General features: G+C 45.2%; 2 protein-coding genes across 15 annotated transcripts in view; one reads left to right on the top strand and one right to left on the bottom strand.

Annotated features, from left to right (window-relative positions):
• The window catches only part of LOC125687107 (3'-5' RNA helicase YTHDC2-like), a 146,962-nt gene that overhangs the window by 38,744 nt on the left and 81,582 nt on the right, over positions 1–26,636 (bottom strand). For 5 of the 14 annotated variants that reach the window (XR_007373965.1, XR_007373966.1, XR_007373975.1 and 2 more), the window contains exon 1: positions 3,512–3,723. The exons of 5 other annotated variants lie outside the window; for them this stretch is intronic. Coding sequence is in view for 5 of the 9 variants with exons in the window: in XM_048931914.1 (XP_048787871.1) it covers positions 3,512–3,538 (27 nt within the window). In the remaining 4 variants the exon portion in view is untranslated. Of the gene's footprint in view, positions 1–3,401; positions 3,724–26,636 lie in introns of those variants that run through there. 4 more of the 14 variants (XM_048931915.1, XM_048931921.1, XM_048931918.1 and 1 more) reach the window with 3 other exon arrangements.
• LOC125686995 (3'-5' RNA helicase YTHDC2-like) overlaps positions 14,074–26,636 on the top strand; it is a 37,631-nt gene continuing 25,068 nt past the window's right edge. The window contains 7 exon segments of the mRNA XM_048931706.1: positions 14,074–14,405; positions 14,612–14,702; positions 20,597–20,793; positions 21,743–21,942; positions 22,405–22,571; positions 23,849–23,951; positions 25,049–25,205. Of these exon segments, the coding sequence (XP_048787663.1) occupies positions 14,207–14,405; positions 14,612–14,702; positions 20,597–20,793; positions 21,743–21,942; positions 22,405–22,571; positions 23,849–23,951; positions 25,049–25,205 (1,114 nt within the window). The 5' untranslated portion in view covers positions 14,074–14,206.

Genomic DNA, 26,636 nt, shown 5'->3' with positions numbered 1-26,636 from the left:
GTTTAGAATTTCCTTGTTAGAGGGCTGGACTGAGGCCAGAACTAGAACTGTACACTGCTGAGACCAAGCTGCTTTCGCAGTTAGGAACTCCAGCACCTGTAAAACGTAGCAGAATAATATTACTTTTCTCCCAGGTCACCCAAGTCAGCTTTTTACTTCCCTTCTGTTACACGGATGATCTTCTGAAAACCTATTCATTGTCGCAAATACAGCTGTCCTGTTCCTTAGTCTCTTCACAGATGGGAGCTAACAGCCTCTGCTTAAGCATTTTGTTCCTGATGCTGCCTTACAAATAGCAAACAATAGGCTGAAGGGACATCAAGCAGTAACTCACGACTAAGTAAACCTCTCTGAATATATTTGCACGGCCCCACAAAAAACATCCTGTAGATGAAAAAACCATATTTTACCGCCACAGGGCTAAAGAATTGCATTTAAAACATTATGAGCTCAATACCAAAAGAAGCTGATAAACTCTTTAACAAATCTACCTTTTGTACATTTACAGGGCTCACTGTAATTTTATAAACCAACTGACTTTATAGCAAAAATTACTCGTGAAGTGAATAACAGAAGAGCTCTCAGTCTCATCTTTTAGTAAAGTCTGTATATTAGGGCTTATTTCAGAAGATGCATCACCTCAACATTACACCCCAAGTTCTCCTTATTATAACCATATAACGGTTATCTGAAGCTATCCAAAAAAAGGAATGTTGAGTTTGAGTACGTTGCATTTGTGCTGGCTAATGAAGTACAGAAGAGCTATATTCTGGGCTGCATTAAAAAAGGGGTGGCCAGCAGGGAGAGGGAGGTGACTGTCCCCATCTCCTCAGCTCTTGTGAGGCCCCACCTGCAGCACTGCGTCCAGGCCCAGGGCCCCCAGGACAGGAAAGATGAAAAGCTCTTGGAGTGGGTCCAAAGGAGGGCCACTAAGACAATCAAAGGGCTGGAGCACCTCTCCTACAAGGAAAGGTTGAGGGAACCAGGTTTATTTAGCTTGGAGAAGACTGTGGGGAGACCTCCTTGTGGCCTTTCAATACTTGAAGGGTGCATATAGACAGGAGGGAGAATGGCTGCTTAAACGAGCACATAGTGATAGGACAAGGGAGAATGGTTTTAAACTGAGACAGTGGGGAGGTTTAGGTTGGATCTCAGGAGGAAGTTTTTCACGCAGAGGGTGGTGATGCACTGGAACAGGTTGCCAAGGAGGCTGTGGATGCCCCATCCCTGGAGGCATTCAAGGCCAGGCTGGATGTGGCTCCGGGCAGCCTGCTCTGCTGGTTGGCAACCCTGCACATCGCAGGCAGGTTGAAACTAGATGATCGTTGTGGTCCTTTTCAACCCAGGCCATTCTAGGATTCCATGAAGTGACTCTCACTCATAGCAAAAATCACTTGTTAAATATTCACTCGCTACTTTTTCTAAAAGATGACAATTCCATGTTGAAGGCACTAATCCCTTACGAAGCAAGATGCAAATAAGTCTCAAAAACAGACCTACCATCTCCAGAGGAGTTTTCTACTATTGCTATCTCCTGGACCATGTTTCTGTTTGCTACTGAAATCCCCCTTAGGCCTGTTCCTGGAGCTCGTAATGCTCTCCAAAGTGCAGTTCAACCAACGCTCAGAAACACTCACTCTGAAACACGCATAATACTAACTTGGAATGAAATTTAGGAACATTTAAGGAAAAGTTCATCAGAAATCTGAGTGGTCTGTATAACATCAGCATCTCTCAACTGTCCATATGGAGCATAACGACAAAGGTCTCACAGTAAGTGCTTTAAAAGACAAATATACAAAACTCAATAGAGTTTACACTATAGAAAAGCATCAAATTGCAGATCAGAGAATGTGCTGAGAGGAGGCAGCACGTGCTTTAAGTGAGCATACAAAGTTTTCTGACATCAGAATCATTTCCATGGGGACAGTAAACAAATGTGAAGAAAAGTGATCCTAACATAATGGTTGGAAGGCATACATTTTCTTAGTTTACATTTCAGAACCACAACTGTCAAAACAATTACTAGACTGGGGGAGGAGGGGTAAAGAGAAAAAAAAGAGTGGGCAGCTGTTCAGATAAAAGATATCACGACCCTTGGGTTTCATTTCTAAAGTGACTGCCAGCTGTTAGAGATTTTCAGCACCTTTCCAGTTCCAAAGGGACAACAGTGGGGACTGAAGTTTACTTAGCCTTTCGGTAGGGTCATACTCTCAGGTTTCAGGTTAGATGACAAACTCGAAAATACCCTCGCTCTGGCTCAGCTCTCTGGAGATACTCACAGCACAGGACTCAGTGTAAAATGTAAGTTACCATCACCTCTTACAGCTCTTACATTTGGAAACCCAATTTTTTTTAAATAATTGTGCAAGAGTCCTCAACAGGACCTTCCAGTACTTGAAAGAAGCTTACAAACAGGTAGGGAATAGCTTGTTTACAGTCTGGCAGTGAGAGAACATGGGCAAAGAACAGAGAGGAATGGCTTTAAACTGAAAGAGAATCACAGAATCACCCGGGTTGGAAGGGACCTCAAGGATCATGTAGTTCCAACCCCCCCGCCTAGCAGGGCCACCAAACATACACATTTAGATCAGGTTGCCCAGGACCCTGATCTAAAGAGGGAAGATTTGGGTTAGATGTTAGAAGGAAATCCTTTACTCAGAGGGAGGTGAAGCTGCCCGGAGGAAATGTAGATGCCCCATTCCTGGAAGTGTCAAGGCCAGTCTGGGACCAGTGATACGAAGCTGCAAAGCAAGGATATTGGTAAAAACGTAGGGAAACGAGATATTCTGGAAAAGCCGTACAAATTTTATACCTCATGTCATCACATCCTGGGCCCTGCCTCCACGGCGCCTTACAGTGACTATCGACCTTCTCACACTGACACCTGTGGGCATACCTGAGGGAGCACCCGCAAAGGACATCTGTTTCTACCAAGCGCTCAACAGAACTGTCTCACCTTCCCCCACGACTATCCACAGCTTCATCTTTACCCGCGAAAGCCTCCTGCCCGCTGACGGCTGGGGCGCGCAAGTTTCGCAGCCCCAACCTCCACACCCGCTGATGTGTCGCTGCCGCAGTCCCGGAGCAGGGCAGCTCCCAGGCACGGGCAACCTTACGCCGGTAAGCCGTGCCCCCGCTCAGGAGCCCACAGCCACCTGGGGACAGCGGAGGAGCGGCGCGGAGCGCCCGCCCCGCCTCGAGCTCGCCCCCCGTCCTCGGGGAGGCAGCGGCCGTCGCGAGCTGCCGGCAGGGAGGAGGGGGCGGTCGATCTGCGCTCCGGCGGAGGGTCCGGCCTGGCGGCAGGGACGCGTGCCAGCCGCCTGCCACCGCTGCGCTCCGAGCGGCAAACTTGCGAGAAGTTGAGACGGCACTTCGCGGAGGCGGCTCTGCGCCGCTACCTGCTGATGAAGCCGTCTCCGTCGCCGTCGCAGGCCTGGAAAAGGCGCCTCATCCTCTCCTCCTCGCCAGTGCTGGAGGTATCGCTGCTGCTGCTCCCGGCGCTGCTCACCTCTGCTGCGGCAGCTGCCGCCATCATGCGCCCAGCTCTGGAGGAGGAGATACGACTGCCTCAAGCGCCAGGGATTCTCAGTCCCGCCGCGCCTGCAAAGTGCGGGCGGCAGCACAAAGCCAGCGCGCAGGGGGGGAGCCCCGGGGCGCGGCCCCGCTGCACGCCTACCCACCGCGCGCCCCCGGCCCTGCGTGCTGCTACGGAACCCGGGCGCGTGCCCGCGGAGGGCAGGGGGGACGCGGCCCCACCGAAGCACCGCCCTCGGTCCGGCCGGCCCCCAGCGGGAGCTGCGGGGAAGGTGTGGAGGTGCTTCTGCTCTCTGCGCCCTGCTGGGAGAGTCCTACTCCCTGCCCTTCTTCCACCGGCCTCTGCCCCGCTATCAAAAATCGTGGTGGTCTGTGAGCACGTGGGTGGCCTTGAGGAAGTGAATGTCTGCCCTCTTCAACAGGCTTACATTCTGCCACAGGGACCAACAAGTGCTGGGAAAACCTTGACCAAAGTGGTACTCGGGGGATCGCGTACTTTTAGAGAATCACAGAATACATCAAGCTGGAAGAGACTCCAAGGATCACTGAGTTCAACCCTTGGCTCCAGACAGCACCATCCTATAATATTCAAATTCTGTATTTGGAAGCACTGCCTGGATGCTCCCTGAATTCCAGCTCTGCCCTGGGTTTCACGCCTACCACATGCTGGTGAAGAGCCTTTCCCTAACCACCTCCATCTCCCCCTCTCCTGATGCAGCTCCTTTAAATTTCCTTGGGTCCTCTCGCCGCCCCTTCGCTCCCAGTGAGGAGCTGATGACAGCCTCTCCTCAGCCTGGCTGAGCAAACCCAGAGACCTCAGCTGCTCCTCACACGTGTTGCCATCCAGACCCTTCCTCAACTCCATAGCCTGTCTTCGGACACTCTCTAGTAGCTTTCTTACACTGTGGCTCACAAACCAGCACCCGCTCCTTGCACTGCACAGCAAGAAAGACATCGAGGCCCTGGAGCATGTCCAGAGAAGGGCAACGAAACTGGTGACGAGTCTGGAGCACAGGCCTTATGAGGAGTGGCTGAAGAAGCTGGGATTGTTCAGTCCAGAGAAGAGGAGGCTCCAGCAGATCTCATCACTCTCTATAACTACCTGAAGGGAGGCTGTAATGAGCTGGCAGTCGGCCTCTTGTCTCGTGTAGCTGGTGATAGGACTAGAGGGAGTGGCCTCAAGTTGCACCAGGGGAGATTTAGGCTGGATGTTAGGAAATACTACTTCTCTGAAAGAGTGGTCAGGCACTGGAATGGGCTGCCCAGGGAGGTGGTGGAGTCACCGACCCCGGCGGTGTTCAAGGAGTGTTAAGAGGTGTTGAGGGACATGGTTTAGTGAGAGCTATTGGTGATCGGTGGATGGTTGGACTGGATGATCCTGTGGGTCTTTTCCAACCTTGGTGATTCTGTGATCCCATGAATGCTTTTGCCAACTGCCCGGTCCTCCAATTTGTCAAGATCTCTCAGAAAGTTGTCATAAGGGAGCCAGCGGCTCATCCCAAGTTAGTGTTATCCACAAACTTGCTTAGTACGCCTTCAAGTCCTACATTCAAGTCAGTTATGAGAACACTCACAGGCCCTAAAAGTTTTGTTCTCCTATTGCTTGAAGCTGTCACAAGGCAGACGCAATCCCTCTTTTGTTAATGCTGCAGCTTTGTTCGACTTTGGCCAAGCCATAAACACCACGGCTCGACACACTACAGCAAAACACGGTGTTTTCAGCACCACTGTGTTTGTGCGTTATTTTGTTTGGTGCAGGGCTGAACAAGTGGGAGCATTCTTGCTCTTGCTGGCACATCTGATTCCACGCATCTCATTTTACATGAAAAGGAGGTGGTTTGTTTTTCTGCTCCAACAATTCATCATCAAGCAGGCCTAAGTGCCTCGTTTCTGAAAAAAAAACACCCATTTTTCAAACTTATACTTTGCATATACTGCTCCCCATCTTTCTGCATCGTTTGCACTTAGGAAAAAAAGTCATTCTCTTTACAGAATTATTGTTGCCAGATTAAAAAATCTTCTCATCTCACACGCACAGAATAGCTTCTCCATCTTCTTTAGTATCTTTGGCACTCCTTCTGATGCCTAATCAAGTTTTAATCAGTCTTTTTTTTTTTTTTTTTTTCTTACTTACATGAAAGGAATTGCTGCATCAACATTACATACAAGGGTAATGTTGTCTTCTATCCTTCCTGGAAATAGCTGTTGCTTATTTCCCAGGAGCATTACATCTCTCACTTTGTTATCCTGTGATTAATAAGGCCAGCTAAGTCTTCTCCTACCCTATTTTCGTGTACATGAAAAACAATTATTGTTTTTAAGGGCATGTTTTCCTTTAATACTTTCAAATGCTGTTCTGCAGTCTTTGAAGACGTCCCTTCCTTCTACAGAACATTGACAGTAGCTTGTGAACATGGAGCTGTCAACCTCCTCTGTTTACACAGCTCCTTTCAAGTACAATGACTTAGGGCAGTAGTTCCTTTGTTATTATGTTGTACCTCAAGGAAATCACTGCAAGGCAAAAAGTAGTGTTTCATTAGCTACAGCTACTTTTTAAGTACACTCACTTTCACATTCTCTCATTTTCTGTGATTTCCCAGTTTCTGTTGCTAGCATGAGCCTTACTGGATAAGCAGAGCACCAAGATATCCAAGATAGCTGGATGTACTTGGTAATTGGGCCCTGGACTGCAAAATTCTGCCTTAGCCTCAACCAACAAATGACAACGCGGAAAGGAGTACAAACAGCTTTATGATTTCTTGTGGTTTTTATTATTATTACTACTACTGCTACTACTACTATTATTATTATTATTAATAATAATAATAATAATATAATATAATAATAATAATAATAATAATAATAATAATAATCTGTGGCAGTATTTCAGGCCACATTCATAAACTCAGAACTTTTAGGAATTACCAATTTATTTATTAGTCAGACAAGCATAGAATGATGACAGAAAAATGAATATATAGGAGGGAGTGCTGTGCAGTAGTGCCAAGTCTGGTGCATTTGGATCAGATATCGCAAAGCCTTTACATTCTTTGTGTTTGATGTACCATTACCTCTGCCAAATGAAGAAAAGACACTGAATTACAAGACAGCAGTAAAGGTGGTGTGCTAGGAACACATTACAAATATTACACAAAACAATTCAGTTTTAAAGCAATGAATAAAAGATAACCATTTAAAGGTCGAAACATTTTGTTTACTTGTTGAAACTGCTACTCTGTGTAGAAGTTCTACATGCCTATTTTGTAGGCACATGGCTTGCCAAATATTTTACAGATGTTATCCTATGTATGTTGTCTGCATACAGATGCAGAACATCCCAGAACACAGCTGCTCCTGTCACAACGGCTCTGTCCATTCTGCAGCTGGCCAGCAATGCTTTACCACTGTTCTCACCTATATACACATTGTGTAAATATAGATATAAATACAGATATAAAATACATTCTAATATCACATAAGAAATACCAGCTTTTTCATAGATGTTTACAGTGCAGAAAAAAACAAATGAACACTCACGATGTAAGAACTGGCTAACTGAACTGAACATCATCCCTTGGCCTAGACATCAAGCTGATTCTTCTGGAGTTGAGTCTGAGTGCCTTTGAAGCCCAACACATCTTTGCAGGCAAGCTGAGGTACAGCTGGGAGGGCTGTGGAAGGAAGAGCTGGGAACAGTAGGTGCTCTGTAGGGGAGAAGGGGATGGCCTGGTAGCCAGGGCCCATTCCATCACCCTAGCTAGCACCAGAGTGGCTGGTGGCACCAGAACTGCCCTGGCACTGAGCACACACAAAGGCCCAGCTGGGACAAGGTCCAGTGGTGAGCCCAGCTCGGCAGGCCCTGTGGCCAGGCAGGGCAGTGTGGAGCTGGAGCCCAGCCCAGCTGCAGCCCCACTGGAGCAGGAGCTGATCGTCCTGCTATGAAGTGGGGCCTGGGCCTGATTAAATCCAGCATCCTGAGTGGGTCAGGCAGAGCCGTCTGAGTCCTCAGACGCTGACGTAACTTCACCAAGAGGACACAGTAAAATAAACCTGTGGTTTACAGTATTTAGGCCTGTCTGAACAACGTATAGTGACTTATGCGGTCACCAGTTAATTCTGTAACATATGGCTTCACACATATATATACCACATTACTAAGATGTGGATGATATCTGTGTACACTAGCAAAATCTGTACCTAGCAATAACCAATAGGTAAACTTTTTCTTTTTTAATTAGGGAGCAGTAATATAAACTATTTATTATCTATCAACTTAGAAATGCATACTTCTTTTTCTCCTGAAACGTAGATCAGGAATTTAGCTGTTTAAATTGCTGCACCTACTTAGGTATTCAGGAGGAAGCTTTAGACGCACACAAGGATTGAAACCAATATCTGGTGGTATCAAAGAAGAGATCATCCTTGATTTCAGCAGCCTTCACACAAAACCACTATCTTTGCTTATCAGTCTTCACATTAACAAAATTAAACAGAGGTGTAATGTGGGTTTGAATAAGTATTATTTTAAGCAAGTATTATTTGAAACAGGAACATATGCAGCTAAGTGTTCTTAGTACCAACAGAGCTGTGCTTTAATGAAGAAGTTGCCCGTTAAATTCTAATTAAAAGCCTCATGGTTGGAGTCAGTGTATTGCACTTCTCACATCACTTCATTTAGATCTACCTCACCTCAAAAACTGGAGTCCACTGTGCTGGAAATGCTACTCTCATGCATCCTTTACTGTGGGTTGTTATCAAGCACTGTATGCTTGCAACCCAAAAAGTCAAGTGCATGCCAGGCTTTATAAAAAGAAGGATAGCCAGCAGGTCAAGGGAGAGGATTCCATCCCACCTCCATCCAGTTCTAAGGTTCACAGGACAAGAAATATGTAGGCTTCCTAGAAAAGTTTTACCAGAAGTCCACAGAAATTATCAGGCGGCTGGAGCGCTTACCTTACAAGGAAAGACTGAGAGAGATGGTTGAAAAAGTCTTTCTTATAGGGTTTGTAGTGACAGAATAGGGAGCAACAGTTTTAAACTGAAAAAGAGTGGATCTATATAGGCTAAAAGAAAGCAAAATTTCAGGATGAGTGTTGTGATATGCTGGACACATCACCCGCAGAAGTGATGTGATTTCCCTGGAAATGCACAAGGCCAGTTTGGACTGAGCTTTGAGTGATCTGCTCTAGTGAAAGATATCTCTGCCCATGGCAAGTGCTGTGGGACTAGGCGGTCTTGAAAGGTCCCCGTCTATCCAAACAGTTCCATTATTTTATTAACTTTATTTGACTCTGCTTGGGAACAATGATTTTCTCTCAATCTGGATATATTTCTGAACTGCACGAATGCCTTGGGCTCCACATAAGGATGCTGTTTTCTTCTAAAGGTTCAACACCCCAATCTCTGAGCTACTCAAAGTAAAGACCCGAAGTAGTGCAACGATGGCTGAATACAGAGATCAGCGTAACCTTCAACATCAGTATTCACTGAGCTCTCAAGTTTCACTGGATAGTAGAAGAAAAGAGTAACAAAATGATTACGTAATATTGTTCACATAAATCACTGAAGCAATAAATTTCAAATTCTCCTAGCTGGCTCCCTTGGTACCTGCACCAGGAAGTTAGGTGTGTATGGGTACTTGGGAGGGTGAAGTGGGCAGGAAGCGGGATTTGCCTGCTGCCACCAGCAGAAACCTACTTTCATTCCTCTGTGTCTTATGTCCCTGCCTTCTGCCTGGTAGTGAGAGGAAAGGCGGTCAATCAAATCAAAGTAAACTAATGTTTTGGAACCTAAATGAAATGAAACTTAACTGACGACAGATGATTCAGAAAGAAGAGATGAACAAGAAACACATAAGGATTGTTTCTGGAACTCCTGTGGTTCCCAGGTCTTGAGTCAGAACAGCAATTTAGTTTTGGCAGGCAGATACAGTTTCTGTGCATGTATAAGGTGAACTAAATCATTCAACGCTATTACATGGAAGTGGTTGAGTGAGCAACTTCAAGGACAAAGACTGCAAAGGCTTGTCACCTTCTTGTTTACATTATAGCCAGTAATCTTGAATATCACCAGATGATATTGCCCTGTCTCTGAAAGCTCCCACAATCCTTGTCCTGAAACCACTTGTGACGATATGTTTTGGCAGTGAACAAGAGCAGAGAAAAAAAAATCGTAACATGAAAAAGTATGGCAATGAATAAAAACATCGTTTCCACAGATCTGTTAGAGAGGTGCATGATTAGTTGCATTTTTTAGAGTCTACCAGACACATACTTTGATCAAAATTTCTCCTTGATCTATGTTTTTATAAGTCTCTCCATTATCCAGTAAGGACTGAGTTCAAGATACAGGCTTCCTATTCAACTGAATACGAATAGGATTTCTACCTCCTGCTCTGATGCTCACCTTCATTAAACTTTGTGGAATTTGGCATCTGAGATTTTTACCCCTTCTTTCAGTTTTAGTGAAAACTCATAAAGAATTTCAAACATTATTTCAGGAGAGACTGGAAGCAGGCAGATGGAAATAAGTATTTCCAAATAAAAAAAGCTGGAGAGGGACTTTTTATATAGGTGTGTAGTGACAGGACAAACAAAATAGTTTTAAACTGAAAGAGGATAGATTTAGATTAGGTATTAGGAAGAAATTCTTTACTGTGAGGGTGAGGGTGGTGAGACACTGAAACAGTTGCCCAGAGTGGTTGTGAATGCTCCTCCCTGGAAGCGTTCAAGGCCAGGCTGGATGGGACTTTGAGCAACCTTGTCTAGAGGTAGGTGTCTTGGCGTGTAGCAGGGGAGTTGGAATTAGATGATCATGAATGTCGCTTCCCACCCGAATTACACTTTGATTCTATGGTTCTATGACTAGAAGGTGTTCTAAGCAAGTTTGCTGATAAGAATGAATGAAAAGCTGTTGACTCTGTTGAGGGTGGAGAGGCTTTGTAGAGAGATCGAGACAAATTAGAGAGCTGAGAAATCATCAACCGTCTGAAATTTAACAAGAAGAAGTGCCAGATTCTGTACCTGGGATGAGGAAATCCTGGCTGTATGTACAAACTGGGGAGCAGCCACACTGAAAAGGATCTGGGGTCTATTTTGACAGCAACTTGAACATGATTCAACAGTGTGCCCTGCCAGCCAGTATGTCAGCTGCATGCTAGGGTGCATCAAACATGGGTGGCATTGCTAGCTAGTTGAGGGAAAAGATAGTCCCACTCTACACTGCATTGGTACAGTCTTACCTTGAGCACTGAGTGCACATATGGGTGCCACAATATAAAGACCAAGACTCTTAGAGAGTCCAAAGGAGTGCTACAGAAATGGTGAAAAGTCTGAAAGGAAAGACGTAATATGGGAGCAGCTGAAGTCCCCTGGTTTGTTCAGCCCAGAGCAGAGGAGCTGAGGTAGCGTGATGGTAGCTGCAGCTCCTCACATGGAGCAGAGGGGCTGCGCTGAGCTCTGCTCCCTGTGACAGCGACAGGGCCTGAGAGAAGGGCATGGAGCTGGGTCAGGGGAGGGGCAGGGAGGTTGTTGAGAAGGCTGAGGTCCTCAATGCCTTCTTTACATCTGCCTTTGATAGGCAGATCAGTTATCCTCAGGGCACTTTAGCCCTGATCTGGAAGCCTGGGATGCTACACAGAATACACCCCGGTTAGACAGTTAGAGAGCTCCTCCTCCATCTGAACTGTCACAAGCCCAGGGGACCGGACGGGGCTCCACCCTAGAGTGCTGAGGGAGTTGGCGGGGGTGACTGCAGAGCCACTCTCCACCATCTACCAGCACCCCTGATTATCTGGAGAGGTCCCAGAGGATTGACTCCCATCTACAGGAAGGGCAGTAAGGAGGATCTGGGGAACTACATGCCTGTCAGCCTGACCTCAGTACCAGGGAAAGTTATGGAGCACATCATCTTGGGTGAGATCACATGGCACACGTGTGGCATCCAGGGGAACAGGCCCAGCCAACATGCGTTCACGAAAGGTAGGTCATGCTTGACCAACCTTCTACAACTGGGTGACCAGACTGGTAGACAAGGGAAAGGCTGAAGATGTTGCCTACCTACACTTCAGCAAAGCCTTTGACACAGTCTCCCACAGGCTTCTCCTGGGGAAACTTGGGGCTCCATCAGGAGAGGGGTGGCCAGCAGGGACAGGGAGGTGATTGTCCCTCTCTACTCGGCTCTTGTGAGGCCCCATCTGGAGTACTGTGTCCAGGTGTGGAGCCCTCAGTACAAGAAAGACATTGAGATTTTGGAAAGGGTCCAGAGGAGGGCGACTAAGATGATCAGGGGGCTGGAGCACCTCCCCTATGAGACAGGCTGAGGGAGTTGGGCTTGTTCAGCCTGGAGAAGAGAAGGCTGCGGGGTGACCTCATTGCAGCCTATCAATACCTGAAGGGAACCTACACCCAGGAGGGGAGTAAACTCTTCAAAAGGGCTGACAACAGCAGGACTAGGGGAAATGGTTTTAAGTTGAAGGAGGGAAGATTTAGGTTGGATGTTTGGGGGAAGTTCTTTACTAGGAGAGTGGTTAGGCCCTGGAACAGGCTGCCCAGGGAGGTTGTGGATGCCCCATCCTTGGACGTGTTTAAGGCCAGGTTGGACGGGGTCCTGGGCAACCTGATCTGAATGTGTATGTTTGGTGGCCCTGCTAGGCAGGGGGGTTGGAACTACATGATCCTTGGGGTCCCTTCCAACCCGGGTGATTCTGTGATTCTGTGATTCTGTGAAACTGGCTGCCATGGGCCTGGACAGGTTACCCTTCTTTGGGTAAGGAACTGGCTAGAGGGCCATGCTCAACGAGTAGTGGTTAATGAAGTTAAGTCCAGCTGGTGACCCGCTACAAGTGGTGTCCCCCAGGGGTTGGTACTGGGGCCCATCTTGATTGATATCCTTATTGATTACCTAGATGAAGAGATTGAGCGTACCCTCAGTAAGTTTGCAGATGACACCAAGCTGGGAGGTGGTGTCAATCTGCCTGAGGGTAGGAAGGCCCTTCAGAGGGATCTAGATAAGCTGGAATGCTGGGCTGAGGTGAGTGGGATGAGGTTCAGCAAGACCAAGTGTCGGGTCCTGCATTTTGGCCACAATAACCCCAATGTAGTGCTATAGGCTTGGGGCAGAGTGGCTGGATGACCGTGAAGAGGAAAGGGACCTGGTGATGTTGGTTGATGCTTGGCTGAACATGAGCCAACAGTGTTCCCAGGTGGCCAAGAGGGCCAACGGCATCCTGGCCTGCATTAGAAATAGTGTGGCCAGCAGGAGCAGGGAGGTGATCATCCCCTGTACTCAGCACTGGTGAGGCCACACCTCGAGTATTGTGTTCAGTTTTGGGCCTCTCACTACAAGAAAGACATTGAGGCCCTGGAACGTGTCCAGAGAAGGGCAAAGAAACTGGTGAGGGGTCTGGAGCACAAGTCTTATGAGGAGAGGCTGAGGGAGCTGGGCTTGTTCACTCTGGAGAAGAGGAGGCTCAGGGGAGACCTCATTGCACTCTACAACTTCCTGAAGGGAGGCTGTGATGAGGTGGGGTCTGGCCTCTTCTCCCAGGCAACAAACAGGACCTGAGGAAATGGCCCCAAGTTGCACCAGAGAATATTCAGATTAGACATGAGGAAAATCTTTTTCTCTCAGAGGGCGGTCAGGCACTGGAATGGCTGCCCAGGGAGGTGGTGGAGTCACCATCACTGGCAGCGTTCAAGAGGTGTCTGGAAGAGGAGCTGCGAGATATGGTTTAGTACTTGTGGTATCAATGGTAATGGGAGGATGGTTGGTCCAGGTGATCTTGTAGGTCCTTTCCAACCTTGTGATTCCATGATTCTATGTTAGGGAAAGGTTCTTCACTAGAGGGCAGTGGGCATGGAGCAGGCTGCCCGGGACAGCGGGCATTGCCCTTAGCTGCCAGAGTTCAGGAAGTGTTTGATCCACGCAGTCAGACTGTGAATTTTGGGTGGTCCAGTGTGGAGCGAGGAGTTGACCTTGGTGATCCTTACAGGTCCCTTCCAACTTGGGTTACTCTTTGATTCTAGAATTCTATGATTCTATCCTCTAACCAATACTTAGCCATCTTCACAGATGCCTGCATGGGCACACCGCACTGCTAACTGTATTCAAGACACCAGCAAGGCCCTCTTTTGTGCTCTTTCCCCGTTTAGCAAGGTGGGTTACCCTGGCCAGTCTCAGTGAAGTATCAGTGAAGCTGACAATAATAGTACTAAAACTCCCGCCCCGCATACCGGCGCCCCTTTACTCCTGAAGGAACATTTCAGTGATTCTACTCCTTCTGTCAAAAAGCTTCCAGTGCTAGCGCTACGAAGGGCCGAGACAAAAGCCACCCGCAGCCGTGTGGCAGCCCTTCTACGACCCGGGAGAGGCTCTTCAGGAAGGGAACAAAGACAAAGCAGCCGGCCCCTACCGGCGAAGGCCCTCGGGACGCTAAAGACCAGACGCGCCCCCCGCGCAGCACGGCCTGCGGGCGAGAGGCGGGGCGCAAGTAAGGAGCCGTAGCGCCCCGCCTCGCGCGCTGACGGAACGACGCTGCCCGACTCCGGCGCGCAGGCGCTGGTTTAGCCGTTGCCGGCGGCTCGGCTGCGTGTTATTTTGTGTTCGTCGCCGGCGTTTGCGTCGTGTCAGTTCCCGCTGACTGCCTGGGTCTCTCTCTCCGCAGCGAGCCATGTCCTCTCCCAGGAGCGCCTCCCCGCAGCAGCACGACGGGGCCGCAGGGTACGGCTCTGCCTTCGCGTCTGCACGCTCGGCCGCTTCCTCCTCCGCGTCGGGCCGCGGCAAGACGTTGGCGGATGCCCGCGTCTCCGAGGAATTGGAGATCGCGTTGGACCTGGCGCTGGAGCGGTTCTTGTACAGCGATGATCAAGGTGGGGTTCTGGTGGAGGTGTCGTGTCGGCGGGGCGCGGGCCCAAGCCTGCGGGCGGCAGCATTGGTTGGCGTGTGCGCGGGTGCGGTGTCTCGAGTTGCCGCCGTCCTGCGGCGGGAGGACGTAAAGATGAGGGGCTCTGAGAACTCGCGCCTTCGAGGTGGTGTGGTGTAGGTGCTACGTTTGTTTTCTTCGTTATCTTTGCAGAGATGGCGTTTCCTTCGTCTTTTACTTCTACCGAAAGAGCCTATGTTCACCGGTTGTGCCAGTCTCTTGGTTTGATATCTAAAAGTAAGGGGTGAGTTGGCATCCAGTCTTGTTTGCTGCAAATGTGTGGAAACTTAACTGTAAAATGCTGCACCTAATCTAGTGTATCCTGCATTGTTACAGGGCACAGTAAGTCCGGGAGGAAATAGGGAATGTTTATTTGCACTAAGTTATCAAAGCTCCTGGCATGCTTTTTTTGAGGTGGCTTGTCTTGTGGAGTTTGTAAAGTCCTCACGCAGGACTGCTCTGTGTTACCTATGCCACTGTTACGTCCGAGAGTTTTAGATAGTGCCTGACTACCTGTTGGATAAAATGCAGCATAGAACAGTCTTCCAGAAGAGAGGAAAGGGCTCATAGGCAGGTGTCAATATGTGGCATTTTCCCCCCTTTCATTTTGCCCTCCTGTGATGTTTTGAAGAAGAAATTGATACTTATTGACCACATGAACTTATATGTAAGTGCTGAGAATCCAGTGGCCGAGGAAATTAAGGTGGAAAAGCAATGGGAAAGGGAAAGATGCCCAGGAAGAACCTGGGTAGAGGAAGTGTCATGTCATACCTGACATCTGTATGTGCAAGCTGCTGTCAAACCGTAGTATTGCTGGCTGTTTCTTATTTTCGGTGGTACTGCCTGATCCTTCTTAATGGTGTGTAAAATGCTGATTTTTGGAGCTGTGTCAGGTAGAGCAGACTTAACTTGTGCAAGATTAACTTATTTCTAATTAGTGAGAGAGTAAGAAAGGGAAAACTAGAACTAAAAATCCTTTTCCTGCACCTTATTCTTCCCTGACTCAACTTCAGTGTTGGTTTCAATTCTTCTTCCTCCTCCGCTCGAGCAAATGATGTGAATAGAGAATGAAGGCTGCTTTGTCTCCGCCATTGCTCCACGGTTGCTTGCTGCTCCTGCTGCACATGGGGTTCCTCGCATGGGATGCCATCCTTCCTGAATTGGTCCTGGGTGGCCTTCCCCCAGGCTGCAGCTCCTCAAGCACTGCTCTGCCATGGGCTTGTTCAGGGCCTGGAGCCCCTCCTGCACTGACCTTGGTACCTTTGGGGCTGTTTCTCTTAGATTTCTCGCTCTCTCCCAGCTGCTGTTGTGCAGCAGTTTTCCTTCTGTGTAATCCCCTCTCCCAGAGCACACTCAGCAGCAGTCATGGCTCGGCTCTGGAGCTGGCTCTGATCTGACATGGCCCAGCTGCTGGTTCTGCTCACAGAAGCCCCCTGCTGCCAAAACCTAGCTGTGTAAACCCAGTACAGTAGTAAGATATCTGTTTACATATGACTATGTTACGGGTATCTGTACAGAGGCAATTAAGAGAAGGACTGGACCTGTCTGGGGTAGAGGTAACTTTCCCTGTGGCAGCCCATGTGGTGTTCTGCTCGACGCCTGTGACTAGAGCAGGATTGGGCAGTGCTGCTGAGGGGTTGCACTGGCAGATTACAAAGGCTCTCTCCAACTGGCAGACTTCTGTTGGGCAAAAGGACTGGGAATTGCCTGGTCCCTGCTCCAGCAAAGCCACCATGCATGTGGGAGGCGATGAAGTCATCTTGTGGGGGGGCTGGGGCTGGGGAAGGCAGGTTGCTCCTGCCTTGTGAAAAGGCAAGCCGTTTTGGGACACTGTCTTTGCTTTTGCTTCCCTTGGTGGATGATGTGGAAGGATGGGGACATGAGGTGTGTGCCTCATGGAGCCTTGAGAGAAACAAATGTGTTTTCTGAGTTAGGTGTTGTAGGAAGGCACTGAAGAGCTGGTGACAAGAGCTGGTGACTTTGCAGGGAACCAGGTGGGTGTAGCAATGACTTAAGTTAGGCTGGTGTTGACATTTAGAAATCCAGTGCGCTGTTGCTCCTGAGCCAGGATGTTGATGGACGAGGCCTGAGTCATTGCTAGTTCTGTGGACATTTTGAGAGAGGCCCACTGAATGGGAATATTGTATGCATGTATTAGTTAACAGGCAGGCAACAACGGTGAAGAAGAAGCTAAATCTTTATGTGGGAAGTAAGGATGATCAGAGGATAGAGATGTCCTAAGTGAGGTCTGTTCAACGTGTGGGGTGCTAGTGGCCCGGGACAGCTAGTAATGTGGCCCTATGTGATCGTAAACATTTAACATTGTTATTTTTAGCAGTATTTTCATGAGCGATATTTCCTGATGCAGCTGGTAAGAAAGTCTAAAAGGGGATGTGTCACGCTAGCTCTGCTGTTTGCAAAGAGACAATGAGTGGTGGAAGATGTGGAGGTTGGTAGGTGTCTTGTGCAGAATGACCTTAAAATGGTAGAGATGTTGATTCTTGGTGAAGCCAGGAGAGGGACCAGTAAAACTGCTGCCTTGGACTTCCAGAGGGTGAACTTGGAACTGTTCAGGGTACTGATAGAAAGGGGTGCTTGGGATTCAGTCCCGAAGGGTAAAGGGGTCTGTGTAGGTTGGAAGGAAATCTTGAAGGTGCAGGAGCAGGCTGCCATTGCCACAAGATGAACCAGTGGGGAAGAAGGCAAGCATGGATGAGCAGGGAGCTTTTCCTGAAGCTCCAGGAGGAAAAGAGAATCTACCCCCTGCAGAAGAAAAAGAAGGACAACTCTAGGAGAGTACAAAGAAGTTGTTAGGATGTGCAGCGAGAGAAGTAGAAAGGCAAAAGCCCAGCTTGAACTCAACTTGGCTGTTGGGGTAAAGGAGAACAAAAAACTTTTTTCACAAATACATTGACAGTAAGAGGGGGCTAAGGAGAATCTCCGTCGTTTAGTGGGTGCAGCAGGGATTTGTGAGCATTGAAGAAAAGGAAAAGACTGAGGTTCTCAGTGTCTTCTTTACATATGTTTTTGAAGTCAGACCAATTATCCTCGTGGTGCTCTGCCTTCTGACCTGGAAGTCTCAGATGGGGAGCAGGATAAAGTGTCCACAATTCAGGTGGAAACAACTAGAGACCAGCTGTTCCACCTGGACTGTTGCAAGTCCATGAGGCTGGATGGGATTCATGCGAGGGTGCTGAGGGAGCTGGCAGAGGTGGCAGCCAAGCCACTTTCCATCATCTAACAGCATTCCTGGTCTACAGGAGATGCTCCAGAGGACTGGAGGCATGCCAGCGTGACTCCCACGTACAAGAAGGGTCATAAGGAGGATGCGGGAAAGTACAGGCTTATCAGGCTGACCTCTGTGCCAGGAAAGGTTATGGAGCAGATCACACAGGGACTGCACAGCACGTGTGGGACAGCCCGGGGATCATGCTTAGCCATCATGGGTTCCTGAAAGGCAGGTCCTGCTTGACCAATCCAATCTCTTTCTGTGATTGAGTGACCCGCCTGGTGGATGAGAGGAAGGCTATTGATGTAGTCTGCCTAGGCTTCAGCACAGCATTTGATATGGTCTCCCTCAGTATTCTTCTGGAGAAGCTGGCAGCTCATGGTCTGGCCAGGTACGCTGTTTGCTGGATGGCTGATGTCACAGAGTGGTGGTGAATGGAGTTAAATTCAGCTGGTGACCAGTCCTGAGCGTTAGCTGGGGGTTGGTATTTTGTGTCTTTATTGATGACCTGGCTGAGGGCCCTGAATGCACACTCAGTAGGTTTGCAGATGACAGCAGGTTGAGAGGAAGTGTTGATCTGCCTGGGGGTAGGAATGTCCTACAGAGGGACCTGGACAGCTGGGCTGAAGTCGATGGGCTGAAGTACAAGAGCAAGTGCTGGGTTCTGCAGACAACGGTGCAGACTTGGGGCAGAGTTGTTGGGAGACTGTGTAGAGGAAAGGGACCTGAGGGTATTGGTTGACACTTTGCTGAACAGGAGCCAGCAGTGTGCTCAGATGGCCAAAGAAGCCAATGGCATCCTGGCTTGTATCAGAAGTAGTGTTGCTAACAGTGGAGCAGGGAAGGGATCATCCCTCTGTAATCAGCGCTGGCGACGCCGTACCTTGTGTTCATTTTTGGACCCCTCACTGCAGGAAAAACCTTGAGGCCCCTGGAGTGTGTTCAGAGAAGAAGAGTGAAGCTGGTGAGGGGTCTGGAGCACAACTCTTATGAGGAGTGTCTGAAGGAGCTGGAACTGGGGAAGAGAAGGCTCGGGAGAGACATTATTGCTCTCTGTAAGAATTGAAGGGAGGTTGTGTTGAGGTGGAAGTTGTCCTGTTCTGCTGTGTAACTGATGACAGGACTAGAGGGAATGGCCTGAAGTTGTTCTAGGGGGATTCAGTTTGGCTGTGGGGAAAACTTTTCTGAAAGCGTGGTCAGGCATGGGGTTGGACTGTCCAAAGAGGTGGTGAAGTCGTGAGTTGTGGAGTTGTTGAGGAAACATTTGGCTGTTGTACTGGAGGGCATGACTTAGTGGGAAATCTTGGTGATAGATGGACAGTTGGACTGTATGATCTTGGAAGTCTTTTCCAACCTTGATGCTTCAAATGATTCTGAGTTGGCTTTGCGCAGTTCAACTGCAGATTGCATAGGAGGTAATTGAATGCTGTGGAGAGGAGGGCACAATGCCGACTGCTTCTGGTTCTGCCACGCTTAGTTGAATTGAAATCTGTGTTTATTGCATGTTGGACGTGCTTGTGCCACTTAGTGAGCAAAACACAGCAAATTCAGACAACAATATTTCAGCCTATCTAGCTATGTGACTGGGGCTGTGAAGATGTGCCTTTTGTTAAGCAGATATGTAAGTTTTCTTATGTAATTATTCAACTTAAGCTTGTGTTATTTCATAAAATAAGGTAACATGTTCACTGCCAAAGAAGTATCTCGAGTACTTGTGCAATGCTGACTAGTTTTGTAATTTTCAAGAAGGCTACAGAAAATATAAAATAACTTGTAATATATTTTTATTTTAGGAGTAATATCTACTTCAAATTAGAAATAATTTCAAAACTGGTTTCATATTTCTGCTACTCTCTTTTTTGTTTTAAAAAAATAGTGTGTGTAAAAAGGCACAGGACAGTTTCTCTTTTCTCATTGCAACCCAGGCTAGCCAAAAGGCTGGACGTATGTATTGCTCAGCGTAAGGTGAATGGCATGGAGCTAGGGATGGAGGTTGTCCTGGCGGGGATGGTGTTACTGTTCACCACAGCCATGCTCCTTATCTATGGCTGGCACGGGACTGGACTGGGCTGCTGCTGGGCTGTTCTGGCATCTCTCTGCAATGTGCCCGGAGCCTGGAGGCTGAGGGAGTGCAGAGGGGTCGACAGAAGATGGAGGGAGTTTTGCAGAGGGCTTGCAGTGCATATTGTGGCCCTGTTTTCCAAAATGTGGCTGAACGTGGCTTGCTGATGTAAAGTAGAAGGTATGTGTGCTGTATCTTGGCTTTTGATTTTTTGTAATTAAACTGCCCTTAATTCCAACCCATTCTTCTTGTTGTTTTGAACAGTGAAAGTGAGAGAAGTGTGATGGGGTTTAACTTGTGATCAGTTTGAAATCTCTGCAGATGTCTTTTAGGTTTGCTGGATATGAAGTTACTTTAAAAAGTGTGTTTCTAGATTTGTTTAAGGCTAGGAATATTCATAGAGGGCTGCTTGTTTTTCTGTTACTTCTACTCAGAGATTTTTTTCTCTCTCTTACATGTTTCTGTAAATCAATTGTGTATAATATCTCTCAGTGTTGATTGATACAGTGATTGATGGGGCTTGCTATCTTATAGACTGTGAACATAGCAGTCAGTGTTTAAAAGGAAGTTAGCAAACCAGTATGACGTTATGAGACTGTGAGGTTGTGCTGAGCACAGGCATCCCAGTTATGCAGTATGTCATGCTGACTTGTGGTAATAGTGAGTGGTTTTGCTGTTGCATACTGAAAGCCCTTTTCTTGGAAGTGTTATGCGTAAGATGCTATTTGGACATTTGTTTATTGTGTTTTATTTGAAACTAATCTGACAGCTGTTTTGAAACACTTTTAGTCAAAGATCTTTACGAAGAGTTGAAGAGATGACTTATTGAGAACTTTTTCTCTCTCAGAAAAGGATCGAGTCGATATCTAACTGTCAGGAAAAGGAATGGATCGCAAGTAGCTCATGCAGAAATGACTTGTTGTTTGACTCCCAGAACGAAACAGGCTGTTCACAGTTTAATTCAAAGATTTCCTCTCACAAAGAAAGAACGAATAGAACTTCTGCCAAAGAAGCAGCGAGGAAATGCATTTGCTGTTGAAACTGGTACGTGCTGTGTGTGATTTGAGCATCAATACTGCTTATGGTAAAAAAACAAACAACCACAACAGATAAAAAACACCACAACCAAACTGCACACAGAAAGTTTTTTCTCACCCTTAATTCTTAATGTGGCATGATTTCAAACTGGTTTCATGAGGAGGTGTAACTTGGGCATTAATGCCACTCGTACTTGAATGTCTTGCCTATGCTAAGTTACTTTTGAATCTAGCCAGTTCAACACAGATTTACTTGAAAGGACATTTTTTGTATGTGGGAGCTCCTGCATGTTCTGGGAAGTGGAGCTGAAGAGAGAAATGCTATCAAGGTCACTGTGTAAGAACAGCCTGCGTGAATATAAGGCTGTTTGTTCTGCTTGTGGAAAGTCCTGTTTTTGATAAAATGAGAAATTCTGTTTTGTTTTGTCTTCTGGCAGTAGACGTGATGCCTCAGAATTTACTGTTCAGACTTCTTGATTTCCAGAACATGAAAGTTTGTCAGAAGGCATACTTCTGATGTTTTCTGTCATTAAAGAGAATCTTTGAATAAGATGTTTGCCTTAACGGCCTTATAAGAAGGTTTTGTTATGTTTCTGTGCACAAAGATGGGTGCAGTGCACAGAAAACAGGTCTTCCGTTCTTCTCTTTTTCACTGGTTTGTGCTGAATATTTCTAGGCAAACTGTGGAGTGTAAATGTGATCAAAAGCCAAGAAAATAAGTCTAGATTTGTTCAAAATGTGTTTGGAAGTTGTAATTCCTTTGAACGGTATCTGTTTCAAACGCCATAGCAGAACACAGTGTTATGAATATTTCTGGTAAATATGCGATGGGTTCATCGCTTCATGGGGAGGATGCATGCCAAGTCAGAAGTGTTCATTTCTGTGATAGCTAAGTGATATTGCGTGTGTAGCAGTTCCTTTGTATCTATGGCTAAATTGTCCTGTTCTCTTCACAGAAAACAAAGAAGTTGGGAAGACGAGCGGAAGGCTTAGCAGTGGTATTCCTCAAGTGCCGCTGAAAAGAGGGGAGTCGGAATATGACTCCTTTAGGCAGTCATTGCCAGTTTTTGACAAGAAGGAGGAAATTGTCAAAATAATAAAGGAAAATAAAGTTGTTCTCATTGTAGGAGAGACTGGATCAGGAAAAACCACTCAAGTATGCTTTTTATTAAAGTAAAAGATGTCAGTGTTCATGTGAAACTAATGTCATTTTAGAAGATGTTTATGTAATAAGGGACTTAATTTTGCTAATTTTTAGACTGTTGTTTTCCTGTAGAGTGAGGTATTGTATTTGAAATGCAAGGAAGTGAATTACAAGACCAAGTCAGCAGATAGTTATTAAAAATATAAGGTTCTGCATAATTTTCTGATGAAATTCTAGCTTTTCACTGGCCTAATTTATGTTATTTAAAATAATGGATCTGTTATTGTGTTTAGTTGTTTTTCTTCTAAAGCCAGTTCTGTATTTAGTCTCAAGAGTAGAATATTGTAAATTGACAGTTCTGCTATTTTTGTATAATATTGAGATGTAATTAAGTTGCTTCACTATTTAAGAAGAAAAACCTCAACACCTATTGCTTCATGCAGCTAACAAGTATTTTGGAACCCTTTTTTATAGATTCCTCAGTTCCTTCTTGATGACTGCTACGAAAATGGAATTCCCTGTCGTATGTTTTGCACTCAGCCAAGACGTTTGGCAGTTATTGCTGTGGCTGAAAGAGTGGCAGCAGAAAGAAGGGAAAAGGTTGGCCAGACAGTTGGCTATCAGATCCGATTAGAAAGCAGGTACTAACAACATGTCTTTTAAGGCAGCTGACCTTGTTTTCACATGTATGTTAAAGCTACAGTATTTTGGGGATTACAACATAGAGTGTCCATAGAGTGTATTTCTACACAGAGTGTAGAAATTATAGGTAGGATGTGTTGTTTCAGGCCAAAAGATGGATTTCCTTCTATAGGTTGCAACATCAAGTAGTAAGCTTTCTTATTTAAGAGAATCAGAGGCATATTCATTTGATTTCTACTTGTAGGGAGAGAGAAATCTCTTGTATGTTTTCAGAACAACTATATGTTTTCCTCTCCTTTTTTCTCCCCAGTCATAGATTGGAAAGTTCCATAAGCTTTGACAATGTGTAAGAGAACTAGAACACTAACAGAAACTTCATGGTGACGGTTTGTAGCAAATCTGAAGGCAAAGGGTACGACTGGCTCTGTTGCTTATGTGAATGAAGATAACACGTAGCTGATGGAAGAAGAATTGGAGTGTGTCTGTGAAAACTTAGAAGCCTATTAAGAATTTAAAGAGATAGAGAAGATTAATTGCAAATGAACTGAATGGTTAATATGTGGGAGTGCTATAGTTGCTGAATAAGAACAAACCATAGGCCAGATCAAGGCGGAAGAAATATTGGAAGTCGTGTGGAACATCTTAAAAACAAAAACAAAAAAGTTTTTGAGAGATCAGTATTTCCAACACTGTTATTTTTAAGCAATGAAAAAAAGAACATAACAGTAACACAAGTACTTCATTGTTGGATCTTATTAAGTGTTAGATAGCAGTCATGATTTCTAGAAGAGAATGAGAGAATACTGAAGAGTAAGTAATCCATCTTGGATATGTTCCTTAAATTCAGTAAGATGTAGAGGAGTTTTTGAAGGCAAAGGATGGATGAATTCCAAACTTGGGAAGTGTATGGTAAGTAGAGGGTTCATTTGTCTTTGAGGAAAGAACTGTAGAGTATGATAGTGAGGAAGTTTTCAGAACTGTCAGTTCTGGAGAAAGTAGTGGCAACAACTGATTTTCCTTGCACAGCTAATTCCCTCAGTTACTAAAGCAGTAGCTTTTTTCCTCTTCAAGGAAAAATTGATGCGTTTGGAAAGGATCAACTGATTTTATGTGATTCAGTCAAGTGCAGGCAAATACAAGTAATACAGTCCCAGTTGAAAAATTGGAAGCTGTTTTTTGCAAAGTAATCTATGCAAATGTTCCACATAGAGACTCTCAAAGGTCATTTTGATTTGCTGATTGCAAGTCTGAATCATCTTCATGAACTGTTCAATAGGGTTTCTCCAAGGACACTGTTAACGTTTTGCACAAATGGCATACTGCTTCGCATGCTGATGGCAGGAGACAGTGCTCTATCAACAGTAACACATGTTATTGTGGTAAGAATCTGTTAAATTTCATGTAAGGTGAAGCAATATGTATTGCTTTTGAAATTTGTTTTCCTAATTAAGCATATGAAGTGTTTTTATTTGGGCAGAATCTGATTTTTTTTTTTATTTTTATTTTTTCCCTGTACGTACTGAATTTTTTTCTCTTGGAATGTGTACTTTTTTGGTTAAAGTATCTTATTTTTGTGCGAATTACAGCATTTAGTTCTAGGATGATGTTGTGAAGGACAGATGTCTAAACATTTCTGTAGGTTTTTTTTGTCATACAGTAGGGAAGCTGCAGGCATATGTGTATGTGACTCATTGTGCATCTGTCAGAATTTCTTGTATCGTGTACTTATTTTTGCAGTACCAGTTCAGCAGTCCACTTGTTAACACAGAGGTTTTCAAAATAAGGCGTAGTGTTATTTCTGTCATGGGGACTGAGAACTCAGTGGAATCACAGTATGTAATCACCTTGAACGATTTCTCCACTGCTGAAAACATGAAAGTGCTTGGCTTCCTGTCTGATAAATTCTTGATGTGTGAGAAAACAAAACTCACCAAGTAAATAATTGCTGTAATCAATTATTATCAACCAAATGCCTTAACTTATGTTAGGCTTTGTACGTGACTTAATGGACCTAAGCAACCAGATTTATTTTCTTATTATGTGATACTATATTCGTTTTAGTGCTTCAACTTTGAAGAGTTGATGAAAATAAGATTTGTGGGAACTGTGGTTCTTGTCAGTATCTCAGAGATGATAATTGTTCAGAGAGAATTAGTACAGTTTCAGAAATGCACTTCATAGAATCATAGAAGGGTCTGAGTTGGAAGCAACCTTTAAGATCATCTCGGGTCATTCAGCCTCTGAAATGAAGTCATCTCTTCCTTGTTCATTAACAGCACAGCCTGCTCCAATATTTTTGTGAAGCTTTGAGAAGTTTTTTACTTGAATACTTTCTTGTTAAAAAGCGCTTGGTTGAACTGAGTTAGAATTCTACTTTTCAATGCATCTTCAGTGCACCTACGAACGAAAAATTGTAGTTTTGAAATTCCTGTTTGTGAATGTTTATCTACTGGTTTCTTTTTGCCTTTTGTTTTAGGATGAAGTACATGAGAGGGATAGATTCAGTGATTTCTTGTTAATAAAACTGCGAGATATATTGCAAAACCAGACTAATTTAAAACTAATCATTTCTAGTGCTGCTCTAGATGCAAATCTCTTTATTGAGTATTTTGGAAGTTGCCCAGTAATACACAGTAAGTATTTGTGAACTCCTGGATCTGAATATACCTGTATAGCACTGTCAATGCTGGTTAATCTGGATGAGGTAACATGGGCACTGAGTGAGAATCAGAAAATGCTTGTTATTTTTGCTTTTTTTAAGTTTACTGTTGCTTTTTTTTTTTTTTTTTTTTTTTTTTTTTACATCTGTTTGCAACTATTTCAGTATTTTATTGCTAGAAGCACTGTAAGTGCAGAGATGCCTTGTCTCCTGATACTCAGCTCAAGAAAAGGAGAAGTTCTTACTGTACTGATCTGCAGGATGAGAAAGTCCTTGAGGGCTGCAAGAGTACAATACACTTCAACTAATTCCAACAAGTTTTAGTTTTTCCGGCTTCATAGATGGCTGTTTGTTACTGGCTAAAGCACAGATGACTGTACCTAGTCACTTCAAAAATGCAGACCTAGGCAGTTTGTTTTTCTCATGTTTTGATTGCATGATTTCAAAGGCAGTTGTCAACTGTTACTCCTGGTAAAATTTGAGAAAAGATGTGATAGTTTATGTTTGGGTTTGGTAATCTGTAGTTAGATTACATTCAAGTGTAGAAAAGTTGCCTTTATTTTAATAGCTGATTTGATGGATTTTTGGTAAAGGTAAGGTGTGGGAGATGTGGGGTTTTTCCACTTTTTTCCACATTCCTGGCTTGCAGGCCTTCTGCATGAGTGACCTGCTTCTTTTGATTTTTCAACAATAATGTCCTTGTATTATACGTAAGTACATACAGTTATTCCAGAAGGAGAGAGAGGTTCTGAGTAATTTAAACTCAGCTATGGCAAATGTCTAGTTGAAGGACCAGAAATCTGGAGAATTTTTTTCTTGTGAGAAAGGATCCTGTCGTGCCTTTTAGAATGGCTTAGAAAACAGTGATATTGAAAAAGAAATAGGGGTTGGTTCTCAGGAGACAAAGACAGTTTGGATTGTCTGGCTGGTCAGGCCTCACTCAGCAAAGAGGGGCTGAGGTAACTGAAGAAACTGAAATGTTGTGTATGTGTCTTGAGCAAAGCATTTGTACACAAAGTGACAAACTTCTTACGGAGTATTGCATTAAAGCAATGTTATTATTATGTTGGTAATCCAGGTGATAATCTTACAACAAAAATACTAGATTTCTTTGTCATTTTGATAGAACTTTGATGAATATTCTGTCAGACATGTAGATCCCTTTCCAGAATGCTCAGAGAGCATTGAAGAGTTTAGTGATACGTGTTGTTTTTCATTGAGATTTCCCTTCTTAATCTTATTTTGTCTTGCGGCTCAGCAATCTTGAGAAAGCAAACTCTCAGGTATTCTTCAAGGATTTTTTTTCATGGAAAGTAATAACTCCTTAAAGTTTCTGCTTTTAATTTCTTAATTGATTTTTTTTTTTAATATTTACAGAGAGTCTTTTTTTAATGGAGATTTTTGG

Source organism: Lagopus muta, chromosome Z, assembly GCF_023343835.1.
Source record: "Lagopus muta isolate bLagMut1 chromosome Z, bLagMut1 primary, whole genome shotgun sequence".
Classification (NCBI taxonomy): domain Eukaryota; kingdom Metazoa; phylum Chordata; class Aves; order Galliformes; family Phasianidae; genus Lagopus; species Lagopus muta.
Note: the sequence above shows the minus strand (reverse complement) of the source record. Positions and strands in the feature narration are given on the sequence as shown.